General features: G+C 46.4%; 1 protein-coding gene across 1 annotated transcript in view; it reads right to left on the bottom strand.

The window, feature by feature from the left end:
- The window catches only part of GABRG3 (gamma-aminobutyric acid type A receptor subunit gamma3), a 362,296-nt gene that overhangs the window by 145,481 nt on the left and 192,785 nt on the right, over positions 1 to 24,030 (bottom strand). The window contains exons 4-5 of the mRNA XM_037132729.2: positions 4,439 to 4,659; positions 2,293 to 2,375 (exon numbers count right to left, since the gene is read on the bottom strand). Of these exons, the coding sequence (XP_036988624.2) occupies positions 2,293 to 2,375; positions 4,439 to 4,659 (304 nt within the window). The remainder of the gene's footprint in view (positions 1 to 2,292; positions 2,376 to 4,438; positions 4,660 to 24,030) is intronic.

The following is a 24,030-nucleotide window of genomic DNA, read 5'->3' as shown; positions in this document are numbered from 1 at the left end:
AGTAACATGAATACACTGATCTTTTGGGGCAGCCATCACCACCATCCGTCTCCAGGACAGTTTTCTAATTCTATCCCCATGACGCAGTAACCCTCCTCTCTGTTCCTGGCCCTACTTTCCATGTCTACTATTCTGACTACTCCAGGTACCTCAAGTAAATAGAATCATGCAGTATGCGTCTTTTAGCGATTGGCTTATTTTATTTAACATAATGTCTTCTAGGTTCATCTGTGTTGTAGTGTGTGTTTCAGTCTCCTTCCTTTGTGAGTCTGAATAGTGTTCCATCGTGTGCATTTACCACGTTTTGTTTTTTGATTCATCTGCCAACAAACACCTGAGCTGCATTGACAGGAAAGGGAGGGCACTCAGGAGATTCTCTCAGTGTAAGGACAGTCCCTGTTTGGCTCTCACTTGTGTGGCTCAGTGGACTGAGTGCTGGCCTGTGAACCAAAGGGTTGCCAGTTCAATTCCCGGTCAGGGCACATGCCTGGTTTGTGGGCCAGGTCCCCAGTAGGGGGCGCATGAGAGACAACCACACATTGATGTTTGTCTACTGCTCTTTCTCCCTCCTTTCCTCTCTCTAAGAATAAAATAAATAAAATATTTTTTAAAGGATAGTTCCTGTTTAGCTTTGGCTGTAGGAAGAACAGAAAAGCAAGAACTATGCCTCCTAAGAATTTAAAACCACAGCCTGAGATGACAAAGACCTGTGGCCACAATTCACACCACCTGCTTGGCCCAGAAACCCAGGCTGAACTGTGATTTAAAGGGACAGAGACACCAAGGAGAGGCAGAGCAGACCCACTCTGGGTGAATCTGCATTAAATGTAAGCCTCAAAGAAATCCCACGGAAGAGAGTCCAGGAAACAGCTCAAATTACAAATTACTATGAGACGCAGTAAAACGAAACAACAAACTCTGCAAATGGCTCCCACAAATATATCAGAATATTCAGGAAATATAAATGAACAGAAGATGGTATTGAAAATTTGGCAAAGCAATCAGATGTTGTCAAAATTGTGTGGAAATCAGAATTAAAAACAAGATAGAATATACAGTCATGAAAAGGAATCAATGAAATTATAAACTCAGTAGATGACTTCAGCGCATATCCGATCATTGGAAAGATCAATGTAGGCAAATGGGTTCACCAACAGGACTGATTAAGAGTTAAGTGAATACATCACTAGGAAAAATTATACACATATATACCAAACTGATTCACAAGAAACTAGACAATTTGAATGGTCCCATAACTTTTAAAGTCATCAAATAAAGACATCGGGCCCAAACTCTCTACACAGTGGCTCACCCCGGACGTTGGGCATCTACCTCAGAGACTGAAAATGTAACGGCTTTTGGAGATGGATTCAACTAATCTAATACATAAAACATTTTCACTCAATCTTGGACATCAGTGAAATTTTGCTTTCTAGCTTGTCTTTATTTCTGAACCTAAAATGAGCTGTAAAATCTGTTCCTCCCTTATTTTACTTTTGTCTTCTCACTAATGTCCAGGGAGGCGAAGCCACCGAACTGGCAGGTGACATCCCGTGTGTCGGTCATGATCCATCAGCAATGATGCCGAAAACCAATGAAACTCAGTGAGTTCTGATGATCATGCTGACAGAGCTGTGATCAACACATTTAAAATGAACCATCACGAATTCTACAGATGTGTTTCCATACTGACCTCTACTTCAACAGCTTATTTTATAAATAAGCAAATACATTTGATGTTTCTTTTTGTAAGTATCCTTGTATGCATTAGATATTGTCTTTAAGAATTATTAAACAATTACTTGTTACCTATCATATCAATCATAAGTAAAATATTGAAACATGAAATACTGTGAAAATTATGCCCTACAACAGTGCAATGAGACAAATATAAATAGATTTAACTAACTTTTTAATCTTTCGATTTAGAAGACAGATTATCTTCCTTGAAATAACATGAAACCCAAAATTACCAGAAATACATTTTTTATACTCCCAAATAATACACAAGACAGCTCACATGCAGAAAGGTATGTGGTATGTCACATGTTCACCAATTTCTGAAGCCTTTAATATTAAAATCAATGGTTACGTCACTCACTGCTGTACCAAAAAAGCACCTCTTTTGGAGCAGGGGTCCCATGGATAAAGTGCAGAGTGCAAACACCCAGGTGGCCAAGACCACCCCCTGTCTGTCCAGGGAGGGAGGCTGTGAGGAATCCCGCCACCAGAGGCCGACCCGCAGCCCAGGGGAGACAGCCCTGCACCCGCATCTCGCGTGGAGGTACTCACAGCTGGAGAAGATCAGCGGGCAGGAGTGCTCGTCCATGGGGAAGTTGTGCAGCTGCAGCTGGCACTCTGCGTTAATGGTGAGCCTGCGGGGGAGCCAAGGTCACTCTCAAGGTCAGCCCGCCAGAACCCAGCAAAGTCACATTACCACAGCTGCGGGGGGGGGGGGGACCTGGGGTGGGGGGTGGGACGACAGCGCGCATGGCTCGCTCCTGGCGGTGCCACCGCCCTTCAGCGATATCATCTGGTAGCTCGCTCTGCGTTTGTGGAACGTGGTAGCGCTTCTCACCATCAGTACTGGGGAAACTCGCTGTTGGTAAAATTCCACCGTGTCTGGAAACCTAAGCCAAGTCTGGAAGGGTGGTTCTAAGTCCTGGTTTTTCATCGTTTTGGCTGGATCCAGCCCTTCCTTCTTTGAAACTGGTGTGCATGTCTAAATAGGTAGAATGCAAAACTAATCCACGTGTGTGTGTGTGTGGAGCGGGGGTGGGATGCATAACTGCCCATCGGCCTGGAAGGTGGCAGCTGTCCCACATGCTCCCCGGACACAGAGCCCGGGACTCAGAGGTTCTGTAGAGGATCCCAGGACCGGCCACGTCTCGCGCTGGTTTGCTGAGACCTCCATTCCGGATCTGACTCATATGCCTTTAAGACGGATGGGGAAACCGCTATTACAAACCCCGGAGCTCCCTGCGGTGGCGCTCCTGCTGTGGACCCCAGCCAGGCAAGGTTATTACGCACTTCCCTGAAGCGTTGCAATTCTCTACTCTGCTTATTTGGATGCTGCTGCTCTGTGTCTTGATTTGGGCTGTGGACGCTTGTTTACCGTTGTGCGTGACAGCTATCTTGGCAGGGCCACCGATCACCTGCCAGTAAAGGCTCATGATAGGGGATGTGCGTAGAGAGAGAGGGTGCTGGGGGGCGTGGGGGGCGCTGGTGGCGCTCAGGAGCCAGGAGGATGCCGGGACGTGGGTCAGAAGAATTAAGAGAAGTCAACGTCTCCTGAGGCGTGCTGAACTTGAAATGCCTTTTAGACCTTCAGGAGGGGCTACTTTGCCCTGTATAATGCGCATTTTTTGGCCTACATTTTTGCGAGAAAAACAAGGGTGTGCATTATACATGGGTTTAGCGCTGAGATATGGGTCGCATTATACACTGGAGCGCATTACACATGGCAAAGTATGGTATCACCCAGGCTGGGGCCCCCAAGAATCTGGAGTCCTGAGTGGCGGGTCAGAAACAGGCCCGTGGGAATCTCCGTCGTGGGTGTGGCTTTTACAGTCCTGGGAACGAGGGAGGGAGCTAAGCCCGCAGGAAAGGGCAGGGTGAGCAACCTGAGGGGGGCGTCAGAGGCAGAAGGGAGAGACGAGGCAGCGTAGGAGGCGCAGACAGGAGCCTTCCTGCAGCGAAGGCCTGCCGGGGAGTCCGTCGGAGCCGGACGAGGCCTCAGACCCAGGGCAGGCAGCGCCCCAAGGTCCCGCCAGATCCTCCCGCTGGGTGCCCAGGAAGGTTGGCTGGGGGCGGGTGTGGCCGTGGCATGTCGCAGTGTGCGGGGCAGGCTCAAACCACCGCACGGGGAGGCTTTGACAGACGCAGACCCACGATCGAACCCTGGGAACAGTAGCTCCCACTAGTGATTTGGGCAGGTCAGCTCCCTCCTCGGGAGCCGGTTTCTCTCCACTAACCAGATTTCTGCGGGGACAGCGGTACCGCCAGGAGCGCACGAGATGCGGCTGCCGCCGCGGCCTTTAGGGCTGCATTGCGGACCGCCCTCCGTGCTGTTTTTCCCCTTGTACTTTCAGGTTTGTTAATTTCCTATAATTACATTTGTTAATTAGTACGCCAAGACATCTTTATTTTCCTAGCTAAGTGGACCCGCGGGTTAAATAGATTAAAGGTAATTTCCATGGCCCACTTGCAGCAGAGACGGAATCTGCTGAAGACACGGGTTGGATTCGTCGCAGCCGGTGCGCGCGTGGCAAGTTCACCCACGTGCCATCAGGGCGCATTTCCAGGCACCACGCTGCTGTGGCGCCTCGACCAGGGGACGGGGCAGAACTCGGCGGAGAAACTAGAGCCCCGTCCCGCCAGTGACCTAAGGGAGGGACCCGAGTCAGACCCTCGGAACGCCCTGCCCCCAGCGCCCTACCTCAGCGTGTAGAGGATCTTCCCGTCGTTCCAGATGCGCAGGAGCTGGTTCGGGGTGGTGATCCAGTGCGCCTCCGCCGTCTTGGAGTTGCGGAAGATGGTGTCCGGGATCCAGATCAGCCCCACCATGTTGCTGTTCAGAGTGAGGATCTTCATCGTGCTGTTGAACCGGAGGCGGCTGTCCGTCCAGGTCTGAGCGAAGAAAATATCGATCTGGTATTCCTGCAACAGAACGACAGGGGAGGCCCGGGGGTTGTTGGAGCGGGGGACCTTTCTTCGAGTTTCCTTTGCGTTGTGGGAGCGCCTCCCTGTGTCGGAGCCTCTCACCCCTCACCCCACATCCCGCCCCCCACAGTCCTTTCCCTGAGGACTTGGTGCAGTGCCCGACTCAACACAGCCCACACGCAACACGCGTTAACCAGTGTGACAACGCTGGTGAACCCGCTCTGGGACTCTCACACTGCAATAAACACGTGGTGTCCGGAGGGGCCAACGGGTAGTAGAACACAATTCAGAGCCTGAACGCAGACCTGCGCTCATTCCCCAGGCCAAGCTCTGACTGGCAGTGCGACCTGCGGAAGCCCCGGTTCTCTCCTCTGTGAAATGGGTACAAGAGCGGTGTCCACCTCCTCACTGGGTTATGAAGCAGAAAGGAAATGATTCTCACAACCCTTCAGTTGGGCATAGAACAAGCAATCCATAACTGGCGTACAGATCAATTACTGTTATTTTCACTCAGGAGTCTTCTCAAACAGCACCACCCACGTCAAAAGGAGCAAGAAGGCCCTGGGCAGGTGGCCCAGTGGGTCGGAGCGTCATCCCGTACACCAAACGGCTGTGGGTTCGATTCCTGGTCAGGGCACATACCCAGGTTGTGGGTTCGATCCCAGGTCAGGTGCAGTTGGGAAGCAACTGATAAATGTCTGTCTGTTTCTCTCTCCCTCTCAAATCAGTAATAAAAGGTCTTCAGTGAGGATTTCAAAAGAAAGGACAGAAGACAAGGCAGCGACAGAGAAGTGCAGAGCCCACGGACGCCCAAGGCAGACACTGACTCCAACAGAAGGTGCAGAGCGAGTGTGAAACACGGCACTGACACGTTCCGTGCTCACAACCCAGAATGACTCTGCTCTGACCGTTGGATATGGGGGTGGGAATGGCTGCACCCCGAGGTCCTGCCCAGGAAGCAGGAGGGTCCCAGCAGAAGGCACGCACCAGCCCAGGGGACTGCGGGCATCACAGATACGTTTGGAGGGGGCCTGCCCCCTGGGACGCTGCTCACCTGGAGCACTCTACACAGCGAGGCTGTCCGGCTCATCTTCGCCTGGGGCCCCGTCGGCCTCTCCTCACCTTCAAAGGGCCGACATAATTCTAGGACTGTATACATGTGTTGGGAGCCGCCCTGCCTGGTTTCAGGAGTTGTAACTGCCTCCCACGGCTGAGTGAGCGACCTCCGGAACATGAGCCACAGGAGACAAAGCTCGTCTCTGGCAGCAGCGCTGCTTCTGCTTCTTCCCCTGCCCCCAAAGCGTGGTCCATGTCTGTGGTGGGTACGACCCGTCAGAGAGGGGCAACCTAGGCCGGACACGTTCACCTGGGAGGCCATCATGGAAGGACTCAGGGGCTGCGACAAAGAGGGGGCCATGGACCCTCGTCCCCCCCTATTGTGACACAGTCTGAGTCCCCATTTTCGTCTGGGAGAAGTGCTTCCTGGCTTTAATCCACTTAAGCCTAAAACCTATGATGGGGAAGGCAGTGCAGCCCTGTGCTGGAAAGGGTGGGTATGGGGGGGGCATAAATTAGGCATAAGAAAGACTATGTAAAAGTCCTGTGAAACTTGCTTTGTGTAGAATACTCTCATTTAAATGATAAGGGTCTAAGCAAGAAGTTTGTTCCTTAAAGTTTTATGGCTTGTTAGCTATCTGACCCTGACTGAGAATAAGCCCTCATGGTTCTTTGAATGCTGTCTATTGTTTGATCCTTACCTTTATTCTTGTGCAGTTGAGCCCAATTAAAGCCCCTTGAGCAGAGGGCTCTGGGCCCTTCCCCTTTGAGGGATCAGCCACCTTTCCTCCCCAAGCAGATCACGTCTTGGTAGTGTTTACTTTCATCCATGGCGAACCAGGGCACTTTGCGGGCAATGTTGCCCCCACACACATGTAACTACCCCTTAACTGTTAAGGAGTTGAAATTACATCTGGCCCTTTGAAGGCAACTGTGAGGCTGACGTGGCCCCTGGTGACGATGAGTTTGACGCCCCTGCTGTAAAGGTACCGTGAGCGGGAGGTCAGAACAGCAATACCGCCTTCCTATGGAAGAACAGAACAGCTGGGTTGCATTTCGTATCGGCCGGGACAGGTCTCCAGGAGGCCCCTGCTTTGCGTTTCCTTCCAGAATGACAAAGCGACTTCCCTGTAAGCGATGCTCACAAGTACTCGCCACCACCCCAAAGGAAGTCACGGGAGTGTGAGAAGACAGAATGGCTCAGCGGTGCTGCAGAGAGAGCTGCACTGGGCGCTTGCGTGAGCGCAGTGCTCACTTTGTCTTATTTTCATTTCCCCCCTGAAGGATTTGCAGGCTTTCTCTTGTCACCAAGCCTGAAAACCAGGGTTCAGCGTTTGGTTTTCTCAGTGTGGTGGGTGGTAGATGTACTGCAAGATATGCTAACGAGGCCTATTTAAAATGCTTGAGCAAAGGGTACAGAGAAGGGCTTTTTTTTTTTTTTTTACAGAGAGGTATGATTGGCATCTAACATTGTATAAGTGTGAGGTGTTCAAGGTACTGATATGACAGACACATTTTGCAAATGACCGACACCATGGCGTCCGCAACCACCTGTTCCATCTCATCAGTACCACTTCCCCCCCTCCCTCCCTCCCTATTTTTCTTTCTTTCTTTCTTTCTTTCTTTCTTTCTTTCTTTCTTTCTTTCTTTCTTTCTTTCTTTCTTTCTTTCTTTCTTTCTTTCTTTCTCTCTCTCTCTCTCTCTCTCTCTCTCTCTCTTCCTTCCTTCCTTCCTTCCTTCCTTCCTTCCTTCCTTCCTTCCTTCCTTCCTTCCTTCCTTCCTTCCTTTCTTTCTCTCTCTTTCTTTCTCTTTCTCTCTCTCCCTCCCTCTCTTCCTCCCTTCCTCTCTCTTTCTCTCTTCTTTGTTTTTTTCTTCCTCTCTCTTTCACATTTAATTCCTTTCTTGCCCAAAGTCTATAAATCAGGGGAAAGATGCCCTGTCTGTAACTTAATGAGGAGACTTTTCAACCACTGTTTCTTAGCTTGAAAATATGTAAGGAGAATAATGGGGGTCGAATACCTGGTGATAGAAGGAGACCAGACTTGGGCGGGGCTCATAATGGAATATACAGATGATGTATCGTAGAGTTGTACACCAGAATCTTTTTAAAAATATTTTATTTATTTATTTTTAGAGAGGGGAAAGGAGGGAGAAAGAGAGGGAGAGGAACATCAATGTGTGGTTGCCTCTCACATGGCCCCCCTCCTGGGGACCTGGCCTGCAACCCAGGCATGTGCCCTCAGTGGGAATCAAACTGGCGACCCTTTGGCCATTCATGGTCCAAATTAAGTGCCAAACTGCATTTCACCTTCAGCCTTCAGGATTCTTTGTGACACACTCAGACACAGCGGCTCCTCGGCCCTGCAGGTCCCTAAAGGACGTAAGGCAGAGGGGCTGCTTGATGAACGTGAAGCACGTCTGGAGGGGCGGAATTCTCGGGGAGTGGACTAAGGGCGAAGGACCTGAGATAAACAGTGGCCGGCATGGAACATGGTCACAGACGCTCACTCTTGTGCCCTGTGAGGCCACCACTGGTGTCGGCAAACACGGTGTCAGTCTGAGCTTGTCACCCAGGGGAGCAACAGCTGGCTTCACTTGGAGACTAGAACACCCACCCCTGTGAGGACTCGGAAGGCGGGACACGCACGCCACCAGCCGTGGACAGTGCCACGCCTGGGCGCGGGGATCGGGGCACCACGCGAGGACAGCAAAAAGGGATGACGGGGCACAGCATAGGAAGAAGGACCTGGAAAGCAGATATAAAAATAGAGGCTCCAAAATGGGCCAGCGTTGAGAACCTCTGACCTAGAAAGATGAAAATAAGTAAAGCGCAGACTTTTCTCAGCTCAGGGAGTAGGGTTCCCGGAAGAGAGACGTTTATACGAGGTAGTACTTTATGACATGACAAAAAGACATTTCTGGGACGTCGTGAACCTTCCTCCAGCTGCAAATTTCAGATTCCCCACAGGTATTTAAGGGGAGCCTGTAATTGAGAAACTGGGGTGCAAAAAGAAAGTGTGCTGAAATTCACTACTTTCTCACATAAGTTAGTAAAAATGAAAAACACTGCTTCGCACAACCACTCTGCCGGTGAAATGGCAATAGCCAGAGGGAGACTGTGTCATGCGGAAACTCGTCCATAAAGAAACGGATTCCTCATTATTTGGGGGCACTTCTCTCACATGAAAAATACACATCAATTAAAAACATAGAGTGTGATAGCAGGTAACAATCTTAGATATTTTATTTATTGATTTTAGACACACACACATACACAGATTTGTTGTTCCACTAATGAATGCATTTATTGGTTTCTTCTTATATATGCCCTGACTGGGGACTGAACCCGCACGCAACCTGGGTGTATCGGGGCAATGCTCTAACCAACTGAGCTACACAGCCAGGGCCTATAATTTCAGACATTTTAGGGCATTAGTGATCATTTCACGTTTACTGTGCGCTCACCATCTGCTGGGCATTATAAATTATTTGACAAATATTCTTTCTTTAATCTGCCCAACAACCTTCTAAGGTAGATTTTCTGATTTTTCTCAATTTTCTGTCTAAAGATGGTGCCAATAAAAAGTTGCACTTTATTTTCAACTAGAGGACAGCTGAATCCTTTTCACCTTTTTTGAGGCAACCGATTGATCTTTCTCTCACCTCAGCCTTTCTCTCCCTTTCTCGCCCCCCTCCTCTCTCTCTCTCTCTCTCTCTCTCAAATCAATAATGTTAGATTGAAGTCATTCAGGAAACCAGAAGGATGCAGCCAGCTAAGGAGCACGGTTTGTTAATGGGGAATAAGAGGGGAAAGTGGAGCCAACAAAGGGAGGTTAGAATTCGATCAGTTGTTCTTGGGGCAGGGTTGTTTTTTTTTTTTTAAAGATTTTATTTATTTATCTTTAGAGGGGAGGGGAAGGAGAGAGGGAGAGAAACATCAATGTGTGGTTGCCTCTCATGCGTCCCCTGTTGGGAACTGGCCTGCAACCCAGGCATGTGCCTTGACTAGGAATCGAAACGTGATCCCTTAGGTCACAGGCCTGTGCTCAATCCACTGAGCTGCACCAGCCAGGGCAGGGTTTTTAAGCGCAAAAAACCGTGAAGGGTAACTGGTTGGGGTGTCAGCATCTGATGGGCTAGAGCTGGTTGCTTGGTGACGTTTCTGCTGACCATTGTTCTTGATGCATCTTATCAGCCTCAAGTTCAAGCCGCATCCTGTTATGCAGGACAGGCCGAACCAGACCCCAGCCTCAGCCGGGCATCTGTGTGTGCTGGGTGGGTCGGCAGGCAGGCAGTCTCCCGCCTGCTGGTTTTCCACTCCTCCTGGGCCTGCCTAGGTCTGAATAATAATAATAATAATAATAATAATAATAATAGTAGTACCCATATCCTTGGGTGATGATTAAAAAAAATACTCTGCAAACGGCAATGAGTTTATGAGTTTTCCAGATCTGGAGTTCTGTGTTCAATATGTATAGCGTAACATGTCTAGGCGTGTTCCGGCCCCTCTTACCGCTGTGGGAATTGCCTAGTCAACACGGGATTTCATCTGTACACTGTCAAGTGAGCGCTTGGCACGACTTTGAAAGGGCGTATTGTTTCCCCTCCCGGTGAGCCGGCTGCCGTTGCCAGTTACGGGTTGTTAAGTGTGACCCGACCCACCCTGTCAGCCGCTTCTCTGAAACTTCCAGTTGGCGCTTCTCCGCATCATCTGTTTATTTGCTGAAAAATTTTCCTTTTAACATTTATTAAGAGAGTAATCACAGTGGTTTTATTTAGTATTTTTAAACTACCTGCCTCACTATTTTTGTTTTTTAAATTTTTAAAAATTAATTTGAGAAAGAGAGAAACATCAATTTGTTGTTCCGCTTATTTGTGCATTCACTGGTTGATTCTTGTAGGTGCCCTGACCAGGGATCGAACCCTCAACCTTGGTATATCAAAATGAGGCTCTGATCAACTGAGCTACCTGGCCAGGGCCCCGTCTCAATAAAATAATTTCAACACCCATTTCATATTGGCCTGGGGGGTCTGTTCGTTGTCCTTCCTTATAGGAGTTGAAATGTTCTCGGTTTTCCCTACGCCAAGCACATGTTTATTGTATTCTTCTTTGGGTTTTTCTTCTATTATGAGACTCTGGGATTTTCTTCTATTCTATAGGAAACATAAATATTTTTGTTTTCAGCAGGTGACCAGCCCGGCTCCAGCTGCAAGTTCCAAGCTGTTCCAGTGTCTTGTGATTACAATGTAAGTAATTTACAATGTAAGTTACAATGTGTGGACAAACTGAACCTAAGCTCTCCTGTCGCCCTGCAGATCTGCCCCACGTGTGACTGGGACCTCAGTGGGGCTCTTACAAGTAGGGCAGTTCTCCAAGTCTTTGATTTGCTAACTATGATCAGGTCCACAAATAAACAGGTCAAGGTAAGATCAGGAGTAAATACATAAGCATTTTTCACGGGGTCATTTTCTTGACACATGCACAAAAAGCGGCCCTATGTTAAGCCTGGCCAGCTCAGTGGAGGGTGCATGCTGGCCTTGCAAACTCAGAGACCGAAAATAAACACAAAGGATGGTCTGAAATGAAAACTTTTGAACTAAAAGCAGGCCGTGGCAGGTAGACATGCTCTAGGCTGGTATCTTCCCGCACAAAAGTCAGTCTTTACCTTAACTGAGCCTGTCTGTTGATGTTTTCTCATCTAAGATAAACTATCTTTGGAATGTCAGAATAATTTCCCTTTTCTGGACCCCTCCGAGCACAGCCACCTCACCAGAGGGAGACCGCAAATTCCCTCCCTATTACTGTTACCCTGTTAATTGCTGACTGTTAACTATCCAGTGCCCAGCTGTGTAAAAGAAGTGTGTGTCTCTCACGTTACTTTTTATCCGACCCCAGAGGCTTCCCTGCTTTGCCTTCTCCTGCCTCCCGAGTCTCCCACCCATGGGTTTCACGTTACCCCCTGCTCTCGCCTTCTCCTTGGATTGTAATGTACGAAGCAAGGTGCAAAACTGCCCTTTCTGGGAGCATTTTCTCAACCCCTCAATCCACTCTTGAGGTTTTGCTTCCCCATCGTTGTCATCAGTTTGGCTCAGATAAAGTCATAAAAATGCTCTACAGGTTTGAATGTTTGTTTCGCTGACACCCACTTTCCTTTCTGATCTACCCAGCACTTTTGGAATTGCTTGCGTTGTCTTTGATGGACCTCTGGCCAGAGACTTGGGGCTCTCCCACAGGCTTCCCTGTTGTTGCCCTCGGGGAGGGAAGAATGGGGAAGAACATACGGATTCCACTCCAGGACTCAGCTCCAGCTGAGGAGAGGGAGGGCTGCAGGTTCCAGAAGCTGCCACGACCATCAGTGACGTGGTATTTCCTGGGGATCTCAGATATAAAAGAAGGGAAGAAATGGGGAAGGGAATGGGACGGTTTCTAGTCTCTAAGAATTAGGAGTTCTTTTGCAACTCCTCAAGCCAGAGAAGAGGGTTTATTTTAGAACTTGCATTGTCTGCAAAAATGGCTCAGACGTCCAGATTTGAAGCTGCCTTCCTGATTATCTGCAAATAATGACAACTGTAGTCGTTCTTCCCCCACAGTGCCATTCTCCCCGTTTTAGGAGCAGGATGCACGATGGGGTCTCTTTCTATTGCACTTGGACTCATCCGGAGACTTGGGGATTGCAACCCAAAGTTTGCAGGTTGCACCAGACCCCCCTCCTGGAAAGCTCTGGACTCCCATGTTTGTCCCCAACCCTGTGGGGCTGGCTAGATTTTTCTGCTCGCAATCTCAGCCCAGCATCAGCAGCCTCCGCCCAAATCAGCAGATGCTCCCGATGCTGCATTTGAATTGCATTCCACCCCCACCGCCCCTCCCCCGTCCTGCTCATTTGCTTTATGTCATAGCAACTAAACACACAGACCCACACGCATGCCTGCACATGCAGTTTCCTTATTTATGATCTTTTCTTTTTAGTGTCTGTGTCTTCTCTTGAAAATGCAGCTCCACAAAGACAGGGCTTCTTGTCTGTTTAAATGACCGATGGACTCCACATATGCAAAACGGTATCCAGTACGTAGTGGGGGCTCCATAAACACATGGGTGACTGAGTGCATACTTCACTGCGCCCCCCCCAGCACAAATGACCCTGAAGTGTCCCCAGCTCTCCAGCCCTCCCCTCTGATTGCTTCTCTCCCCAACCCCCCATCAGTTATCCCGATAAGCGCGCTCCCGTGGCTACATGAGTTACATTGTTCTCTTTTTCAGCAGATCTTTGCGTGTAATGTTGCAAATCTGTTCACATTTCCTCCCAGCATTCTCAACTGAATTCTGTTTACATCACATCTCTAATGTCTACTTATTTCTTATCCTGTAGCCATGCCCCTGATCCAGTCTCTGGTACAAACAGATTGAGGGAGTTGTCTCTGATTTTTGTAGCAAAAAAAAAAAAAAAAGGGCAACATTAGTAGTGGTTTGTAGCTTCCATGGGTCAGGTTGTCCAAATTCTAGTATTTTCAATAAACGTAGTTTCAGTGTCTCGTGCTTTAGCCCTTAGTTTGGGATCAAGGTTTTCTATACTTGTACTTCTATAAAATTTCCGACTGATATCAATATTATTAGGTGGGAAAAAGTGTAATCTACCCAGAGCAGTAGCTCTCCCTGTTGCTATGGAAATAGCCCCGATTTACAGTCCCTTTGTCCCTGGTCTGAAAGCACTTTCTGTTTGGCGCTGTTATAGAAATAGTCTGCGTCCCGGTAGCTATGGCAACGGCTTGCAGGGAGTTGCTTTCTCAGCACGGCTGGGCTCCCATCCCATCTCGGCACACAGGGACGCAGTCCCGGTTTCAGGTAACTGAGGTGGGTTTTGTCTAGGAAATCACTAGGGTCAGGCACCTGTTCTGGCCTTTGGGGGCACACGCCTGTACCTGTGAGGTGTCCATTACTCGGGAGGCGCCACCCTGCCCCCTCTCTGTCTCTCACACACGTACCTGCATGCACGCACACACAATCTGGGCCGTAGCCAAGGAGGGAGGACCACACTGAAGGATGAGCACAGGCTCTGGCCCCCTCGGGGCGGCCGTCCCAGGGACACACAGATGCACACGTGTGCAGGGGAATGCGGTGAGGTCCCACTGTCGACCTCGCCCCAAACACACATTTGTCTGCATTTCAAGCCGCCTCCAAGGGGGTCTGTGATTTTTGACAAGATTTAGAATGTGACAAACGGACAAGGTCTTTGTTTTCTGTAAATTGCGTTCATTAAATGAGAAACTTGTGAAATGCAAAGTGGTGTTTTCAAATGAATGCATCTGCTGTCGTGTTGATGGATATCACTAAGGTTCAATGACAAGGGTACAGGTCACAGAAGGGGTGACTGTGTGGCTGAGGGGCAGCACAAGCCGCCACTGAGCTAGTGTGTCATCCGGACTCGCACAGGGATTAGCCCACAAAGCATTAAGACTTATGGTGATCTCCTATAAAGTTAAGGTAACAGCCTAAACATATGAGCGATACCCAAGCCGACATGGAAAGCCACATTTATTTTGCCGCTCAAAGCCATTAATCGCAAATCTAATTTCCTAAGTATGGGTTATTTTTACCTTTCATCAGTTGTGGAAGGTTGCCAAATATCCTGGGAATGTAGTACGAATAGCTTGTTAATGGAGTATAAATATATATTTCTAAAATATCTATAAAATTCTCTGTACACATTAGTGTTTCCATAATTACTGTGAAAAGTGCTATTAAGAAAATAAAGGAACTTCTGTCACTGTTTGGCACTTATAAATCATTGTACAATTCAACAAACTCTAAGTGTATTTTTCATGTGCTATTATTTACTTTCTTAATAACTTTTCATTCAAGTTTCAGATTCACAGAATTCCGTACACCCTTCACCCAGTTTTTCCTATTATTAATGTCTTACATTTATGTGGTGTATTTGTTATAATCAGTGGACCAATACTGATATGTCATGAACTAAAATCCGTATTTTATTCGTATTTCCTTAATTTTTACCTAAGCTCCTTTTTCTTTTCAATTCCACCCAGGGCAGCACACCCCGGGTGGCTTTCAGTCATTACGTCTCCTCACATTCTTCTTGGGGGCAACTGTCTCAGGCCTCCTGCGCGTCCAGGGACCTTGTCCGTTCTGAGGAGCACTCGTTAGGAGTCGGGGAGAATGCTCTCTGATTGGGGGCTGTCTGATGACTAGACTTGGGTCACCGGGAAGAAGGCCACAGAGGTACAGTGCCCGACTCGGCACAGCACATCCAGATGGTGCTCCCAGTCTGAGTACCCACTGCCGACCTTGACCTTGGTCACCTGGAGGAGGTCATATGTGTCAGGTTTATCTTCTGGAAAAATCACTTCTTTGCCCCTTTTCTGTACTCTATTTTTTAAAAGATTTTATTTATTTTTAGAGTAAAGAGAAGAGAGGGAGAGAAACATCGGTGTGTGAGTGTGTCTTTTTTCCCCCTACTGGGGTCTTGGCCGGCAACCCTGGCCTGTGCCCTGACTGGGACTCGAACCCTTGACCCTTGGTTCTCAGGCTGGCACTTAATCCACTGAGCCTGTGGTGCCTGACGCCATCTTGTGCTGCGTCATCTCAGGATGCATGGTGGCCACCACCTGCTGCGCGGGCTGGACTGCAGGGCCCGGGCCTGCGGTGGTGCTGCGCTGTGCCGTCCAGGCGTGTGAGCACCTCCGTGATGTCCTCACGGCAAGCAGAACGCCAGAGGATGCGTTTCTGAGAACACGCCACGCGTGTCTGTGCTTATTTTATGCCGTGGTTTGTGGTCCGGTTCCACTTTTGTATTTTGGTCTTGGAGTCTCGCATCTCTGGCCCTGAGGAACTCTTTCAGTTGGGCCCGCGCAGTTTTGACATACTGTCACCGGTGCGTGTGTGTTTCCAAACTTCCTTGCTTTCTGGAACTACAAGACTCATCTGATATATATATTTCCTTCCCAAGTCCTCAAATCGACTGTTTTTCCCAAGAATCTCTGGTTTGCAGCCTTTGATTGCAGATTGGTCCTGGAAACCAGTGTCTGCTGCTAGTTACACCTGTCCCTGCTGGGGTATCCTTGTCTGAGGCCTTCTTAGCTGAATGCCTACAATACGCACTTATTTATAAATATTCCCATGTAAGACCCTGCGTCTGAATGAAACTAAACATCGGCCCACACAGGTCGTTCCAGCCCCTCCGCCTGCCGACCTATGAACTCTCACTGAGCCCTGAGAACCTCGTTCCCACGTCACCGGCCCTCACTGACTCACCAGCTGCTGGACGGGACCACATTGAATCGTGGTGTCAGAATTTTAAACCACATCCCCATGGGACGCAGCTTTGTCAGTCAGAGCGCAGGGCTTATGTGTAGGTTTGGGCCTTGTTTTTAGTCTCATGGACTCTACTCCTTTACAAAGTTAGTTAGGACTACTGTCCTAACTTCTTTTATCTGGAATATAATTAGAATGTTTTTGCATATTCTGCTGCAGACTTAATAGAATACAGAAGACAGAGGAAGTGCCGATGGGCTCAGAGACAGGTTATCCAGACTGAAGAATAAAGAAAACAGCCCTGGCCAGGTGGCTCAGTGGGTTTGATCCCTGGTCAGGGCACATACCTGGGTTTTGGGTTCAATTCCTGGATGAGGCACATATGGGAGGCAACCAATTGATGTCTCTCTCTCTCTCCCCCTTCCTCTAAAATCGATAAATGTAACTCCTGCTAAGGATTAAAAAATAATAAAGAAAAACAAAAATGTACAAAGACTTAGGCACTTGTGATAGTCCAACATTTGTGTAAGCGGAATCTAAGAAAAAGAGCACAGACGTAGAATGAGAAGAAAATAATTGAAGAAATAATGACCACGTAGCCAACCTGGATGGAAGACAAAAAAACCGATACCTGAGATGCACAGGGAACTCCAGCATGACAAACAGGAAGAAGGTCTTGTCCAGCTACGACAGATTCAAACTGGTAAAAGCCACAGGTACAGACAAGCCTTGGACACAGTAAGGAATGAAAGCCATGCTGTGTGCAGGGGATAATGATTCCGCGGAATGTTGATTTCACCTCACGACTATGGAGGCCGGAGAACAGGGGGGCAGCTTTCAAGTGCTGAGTGAAAGCTGCCCAGCAAGAATGCTACATGAGATAAAACATCTTTCAAAAATGAGTGCGAAGACATTTTCAGATAAAGGAAACAAAGAATTCACTGGTAACAGACCTGCACTACAAGATATGACAATGGGAATTCTTTTTTTTAAAAAATTTATTCATTCATCTTTAGAAGGGAAAGGAAGGAGAGAGGGAGAGAAATATCAATGTGTGGTTGCCTCTTGTGAGTTCCCCACTGGGACCTGGCCTGCCACCCAGGCATGTGCCCTGACTGGGAATCAATCCGCGAACCCTTAGTTCGTAGGCCCGCTCTCAATCCACTGAGTTACACCAGCCAGGGCAAGAATTCTTTAGGCTCAAGAAAAATGATCTTATACAAAAACTTGGAAGAGCTTCAGAAATGGTTATATGCATGTAAACAAAAACACTCATGTTTAGATTCTTCTTGTCAGCATATTTGCATAAACAAAAACACTTGATGTTTATAGTTTTCTTGTTAATTTCTTTATAAAACTATGACTATTTTGAGCAACAGTTACACTTTCCCACATATAATATATGCAAATAAAATGCATATAAGAACTATAGCATAAGGTATAGGGGAGAGAGAGGAAAACAGACTTATACTTTGAGATTTTTACATTTCTATGAAGTAGCACAACTTTAATTACAAAGAGATTATGAACACTTGAGGATGTCTATTTTAATTCCTAAAGCAAGCACTAAAATGTACTGAAAATACCGTATATAAAATGACCTAAAAAAAACTTATATTCTAATAATATTAAAATAATACCCCAAAATGTAGGAACAAAGGAATAGAGGAACATAAATTAGGAATAACAGCAAAAATTAATGAAATTATAGACCTAAAAACTCAATCCTGTCAAAGATGTTCTGAGTCATTATTTCTCAGAGAAGAAAATCAAATCACAGCACAGAAGGACCCAGGACACACTTACTAGAGAGACTATGAAAAAATACTGACAAGAGCACGTGTCGCTGAGCATGCTGGGTAACGAGAGATCCTGCACACCACTGGTGAGAACAGAAGGGGCGCGGTCACCCTGGAAAATAATTTATCAGCATCTTATACCCTATTCCTCACACTCTACCCCAGCGATGTCCAACCTTGTTCTCCTCACGGCACACATAAACTAATTACTAAAATTCTGTAGCACACCAAGAAATGTATTTTTTGCCGATCTGACCAAAAAATAGGTGGAATTTTGATTCATTCACACCGAACGACTATTATGGTGTTGGCTGTCGTCATTGTTTTACTTGGCAGTCTAAGGGAAAAGAGGTCAGGGCCCGTGACTCGTGAGGTATTGCATGTTTTAAAAATTCTTGGAGCACACCGGTTGAAAATTGCTGTTCTACCCAAAGAAATGAAAATGTGTGTCCATGTAAAGATTTGCATGAAATGTTCAGAGCGGCATTATTCTTAACAGCGGGAAACTGGAGCCAACCAAAATGTGCATTGGGTGGATAACAAATTGTTGGATGTCTGGGCTACAAAATATAAATTAGATAGAAGGTGAACTATTGACCTTCAAAACAATGAGGATGAATCTTAAAGGCATAGCGTGACATGAAGTAAAAGTTGTCAAATATAAATACCTACATTCTGAATTGTTCTGAGACAGGATGGTGAGGAGCTGGGAACATTCCTTGGCAGGTGGAACGGGGAAACGGAGGCAGGCGACCACACGCCGTGGCCGAGCAGCTTACAGCAGACACGGAAGGTCGCCTCCCTGGAGACGACATCCCACTGAAGTTGAACTTCAGCTCCAGGCCCAGAAAAGCAGCCAAACCAGGTCTGGGTAAAATTTGGCGGCTGCTTCCTCATCAAATCTCCTCCCCTGACTCTGGCGCTTTGCCCTGTTCTTAGGAGAACCCTTGTGTCTTCATCAAGCAAACACGGACCGGGATAATCTGCCCACCTTCCGATCCTAACTTACCCACATCTGCACACTTCCTTTTGTTATGTAACGTAAACCTCACAGGTGCTGGGGACTCTGATGTGGGCATCTTGAGGGTGGGGCATCAATCTGCTGACCCCAAAGGAAGATATAAAAAGTCTAAATAAAATACTTACATCAAAAGTAACCATTTAGAAAGAACAACAAGTCATTGGAACAAATGATGTTATGCTAGGAACGCAAAGTTGGCTGAACTGCAGAAACTATGTCGGAAAGTAGACAAGATGCATGCTTGTCTGAGCACTGAATATAAACTTTTCTTCATGCATAGCAAATGTTAATATTAATTGATAACAAAGTATTTTCATAATCAAGAGGTAAAATTGTACGTATGTAAACATGTTCATGTTTAGTCTATTTCAAAATGATTAACTACCACCAAATCATTCTCCAAAGTGATTTACCAATTCTAAATTCCTTCAGAAGAATACAGAAGTTCCTACTTGGGCACAGCCTCTCCAATATTTGGTATTTGCAGATTTTTTAAGATCAGTAATCTGATGAATGCAGATACTGTTTCACTGTTTACCTTTGGCTATGTCTGTTCAGGATGTATTTCTCTTATTCTCCTCTCCCCGTCTCCACCTCTTCCTTCTTCTTCTTCTCTTTGTTCCTCTCTCTCCTTTTTCTCCCCCTCCTTCTTTTTTGATGAATTATTCATTGCTGATTCAAGTGATCTCTTCTCCAAGTCCCCTGCCCATAACCTTGTCTTATTTTTCTGTTGTGTCTTCCTTTCATTTCCCTAGTTGATTGGTAGGAGTTCTTTATGTTTTTTGAATGGTATTTTTTATTATGTGAGTTGTATGTGCATTCTCTAGAAAATCTGTCATTCATGCACATAGGTGACACTGTCCACTGCTGCATTATTTTAGTCCTAAAACTGAGAAGTTCAGAGCTATGTAACTGAGCCATGACTGATGTGGCTCAGTTGGTTGTAGGTTTGATCTACGGTCGGGGAGCATGTGAGAAGGCAACCAGTTAAATGTGTTTTTCCCTCGCCGTGTTGATGTTTCTCTCCTGATTTCAGTTTCTCTCTCACTTCCCCTGTCTCTAAAAAACAATGAAAAATGTCCTTATGACAGGTGAGGGGGTAAGAAAGAAACTACCTAATTGAACTGTGGTCAGACAACAGGACCCTGTGCAGCAACCAAATGAATGAAGGAGACAGGACCCTGGGCAGCAACCGAATGAATGAAAGAGACAGGACCCTGGGCAGCAACCGAATGAATGAAGGAGACAGGACCCTGCGCAGCAACCGAATGAATGAAGGAGACAGGACCCTGGGCAGCAACCGAATGAATGAAGGAGACAGGACCCTGGGCAGCAACCGAATGAATGAAGGAGACAGGACCCTGGGCAGCAACCGAATGAATGAAGGAGACAGGACCCTGGGCAGCAACCGAATGAATGAAGGAGACAGGACCCTGGGCAGCAACCCAATGAATGAAGGAGACAGGACCCTGGGCAGCAACCCAATGAATGAAGGAGACAGGACCCTGGGCAGCAACCGAATGAATGAAGGAGACCCACGAGTGTGAACACAGCTCTCTAAACTTAGAGATGAGTGTGACAGCTGTAAGTTATGAGCCCTTGTGGACTATTATATCATTCGTGTAAATTTGAAGATACACCAGACAATACTATAGATTTTAAAGGTAATAGAGCTAGTGAATGGAATTAAAAATATAGTGACGGGAAGAATATAGCCCAGATTCATGACATGGTTGATTTGGGACAGAGCGGTGTAGATAGGAATTAGGAGGCAAACAAAAGTGATTCTAGTTTTATATCAACTATTCTGGGCTTTTTAAAAATGGAAATCTAAATTAAACAATAAAAAAATTCTCTCCTCTCTATCTTAAAGCTGTTTGAAATGATTGACTTAAAATTGATTTTTAAAATATCTTTCCAAGTAGACAAAATTTTCATAATTAACCAAATTGAAGACCTAAGTGGACAGCCTTTGACCCAGGGTACCACTGGAAATAAACACACATCGGATATCCTTGTTTTCAAGGATATCCGAAAATGTGTTTCTTGTATTTTAGCAGCATTCTGCTCCAGATACCAGAAAAGGTTATAGCAATCACGTACCCACACAAACTTATGAATCATTCATGGCAAAGGCCACGAAGATGTAGAAAAAAGGGTATTCTTTCCAGTATTCCGTTACATTAATGTTTTATTTTCCTATGGCCTACTTCATAGATGAACCTTCCCCCTGTTGCTGACAAACTCCACGAGAAGAGAAAGAACTGATATAAAAACAGTGCACTTTTCAAGTCCATATGAAGATGAAAATGTAAAGAAATAAGATTCACATTAAAGCCAACTGGCCTTTCATTCTTCACGTTATAAAGCACATGGTTATCAAAAGCATCGTCCAATTTGAAGCCTTTGAAAGCATTTTTAATGTGGCTGAGAAAAGGTCAGCGGTTGTTTAAATTATCTCTTTCTTTTTTCTTTTTTCACTTGCAAAAGGCAATCGATGAGGGCGTACGGGTTGTGCAAAGCCCGTGGATGAGGTACCACCTGTGAAGTGACAGACGTGGGGGCACTGAGCAGCCCCTCCCAGTAGGCCTAACACCTCATAAAACGAGACTTGGGGGTTTTATTAAGGTCACTGAGGCTGAACTTCAGAAGGAAGTAAATAACACATTTGTGACATCAAAATAACCCAACCCAAATCGTGACCACAGTAGATTGTTCCAAACAGGAGAAGGGGCTGATTAATGAGTCCATGGGAAACGGCATTTGTTAAAGTCCCTCAAATACACCTGAAAGGTCAGGTTGGTTCCCATTTAAGTGGAACTCGATGTTCAACAGAGAGTAAGATATCTGAACATTTCAATTAGCAGCTCATTGCTCTTTCAAATCCTCAGGGCTATAAACATCTGAGATACTCATCCCATCACCCCAAGCCATTTAGCACTTCTGTAATATGTATTCTGGACCAAAACCTATTAAAAGATAAGACAAAGCTCTTACTTAGAGCCTGTCCCTAGGATTTAGTCATTGTTGCCTGCGGGAGCTTCGTGAACTTTATTTTACCCTCTCTCATGACTTAACATGACCTCAAACTGCTCAACTGTTTGCCCGTTCAAATATGCACATAGCTGACCTTTTTGTCATCGGTTTCCATGTAATTACCCAACTAGACTTTCATTCTGTTCTTATAATAAACGCTCCAACAGAGGTGACTTTGTAGCAGATCAGTGTACTGGCGAGGCAGAGGGAGAACAGTTTCTGTCACATGCAGAAGGCAGTCCCCTGATTCTCAGATCCAGGAGAGCTGCGGGTCGAATGGTATGAGTTTCCTCACAGGCGCCGGCTTGCGTTCACTCGGTCACGGGCAGAGCGACTCACCTCTTCCCTGGTAGACTGTGCACCATCTCTTCCGCCAGCCTTCGATTACATTTTTAAATTTCAGGATTAAAATTCAAACTCCACAGCTTAAAGTGCTATTAAAAAATGGATGTTATGAATGTTATGAGTTCAAATTTTATCATGTGAAAATACTATTCACAAAACATACCTATTTGCCTTTTGATGGAGGTCATAATTTCTTTTAAATCTTGCATGGGGAAAACAACTTAACTCTTCTATCCTTCCTGTAAATTTTCAAGAGATTCTTTCAGAATTTAATCCTCTCTGCCCTTTTCTATGAATTCATTGGCCAGCATTCTTAAATTTACAAAATGGTAGGTTCTACCCCATAATTAAAAGTAGTGAAGAGATGACAAAAATACAATACAATTTCAGCGATGCTCCTCCGTGGATTTGCTCCTGGGAGGCGTCTTGCGAGGCTCGACTGCCCAGGCCCCTGCCTCCTGCTGGGGCTTCCTCACCGGCTCCAGCGGGTCCGCTGTAAAATCGGGAGCCGGACAAGCCCACCTCAGAAGTTTCATCCAGGCCTATAATTGTCCAGCTCTCTGGTGAACTAAGGATATGTTTGTTGATTTGAGAGAGAGAGAGAGACAAACATTGATGTGAGAGAAACATCTATTGGCTGCCTACTGCACATGCCCTGACTGGGGATCGAACCCGCAACCTTTTGGTGCATGGAATAATGCAGCAAGCAACTGAGCCACCCGGCCAGGGCTCATTTTACTACTGTTAGTGTGACTGCTGACAGCGTACAACATAGGCGATGATAAAATTATCATGAGTTATCGAGTTGCCAAAGGCAACTCAATTCATTAACCTTTAATCCATTAAATATTGAATGACTTTTTTCTTGAAGCACTGTTTTTTGTTTTTTTTTTAAAACCAATTACAGCATGGAGCAAAATATGCATCTCATTAAATGAAGACTTCATATCTGAAAATCAAGCCTGAGTCGAATTCCTGAGTTTTATTATAAGAGATCTGTTTGTTTGCTTTTTGGACCACTTGATGAAATCAATTTTACGCGTGGTTTTACCTGAAAGCTTTTGGTTATTTTTAAACTTATGCCTACCAGAGATGTTATGGCTTCCTTGGGGAGAGAGACCGTGTACAAGAAAAGAAAGGAACACTGTGAATTACTTCATTCGCTCACTCGGTCCCTAGTTCCTCAGTCCACACCAGGCTGGCGTTTAAATTACTGTTGCGAAGGAGGTAGTTTTCTATCTCTTTTCTCTGCTCTTACAAGATTTCCAGCTCCCTGCAAAGTCCCCTTCTCTGTACCACAGACGGTGTGTAATCTAATGTAGTGTCCTTTTATTATCCAGATCTAGTTCCCACTTCCTTGGGAAGGATACCCGAGTTCAAACCCCGGATACGCTTGGGCATCTGGTGACTTCAGTTTCTTCCTGCTGTCTCCGGGCCTGGGGCCGAGCACCATCTGCCAGTGAAGGACCCGGCACCATGATGGGGACCAGGAGACACACCGAATGCAGGGTGGTCGGTTGCAACACCTTCGTGAAGGAGGGAGACTAGGAGCTTCTTATCCCAGGCAATCAAAGAGAGTTAGAGAGAAGCAGCCTTCAACCGGATGAAATAGCTCTCAGAGCAAAGGCGCTCATCAAGAACAGAGACAGATATTATATAATGCTAAAGAAGGCTCGTACATCAACAAGACAGCCATCCCAAGCACATATTTAACCAACAACCGAGGTGCATCTATGCAGCAGCAAGCCTGAAGAGACATACAAATAAATTGCCAATCATAGTCAGGGGCTTCCATAATGCACTCTCAATAACTGATTTTCCCGTAAGTCAGAAAAATGAGGAAG

The sequence above is a fragment of the Artibeus jamaicensis genome, unplaced genomic scaffold (genome assembly GCF_021234435.1).
Source record: "Artibeus jamaicensis isolate MK-2021 breed Jamaican fruit bat unplaced genomic scaffold, CSHL_Jam_final scaffold_612, whole genome shotgun sequence".
Classification (NCBI taxonomy): domain Eukaryota; kingdom Metazoa; phylum Chordata; class Mammalia; order Chiroptera; family Phyllostomidae; genus Artibeus; species Artibeus jamaicensis.
This window is presented reverse-complemented; position numbering and strand designations above follow the sequence as displayed.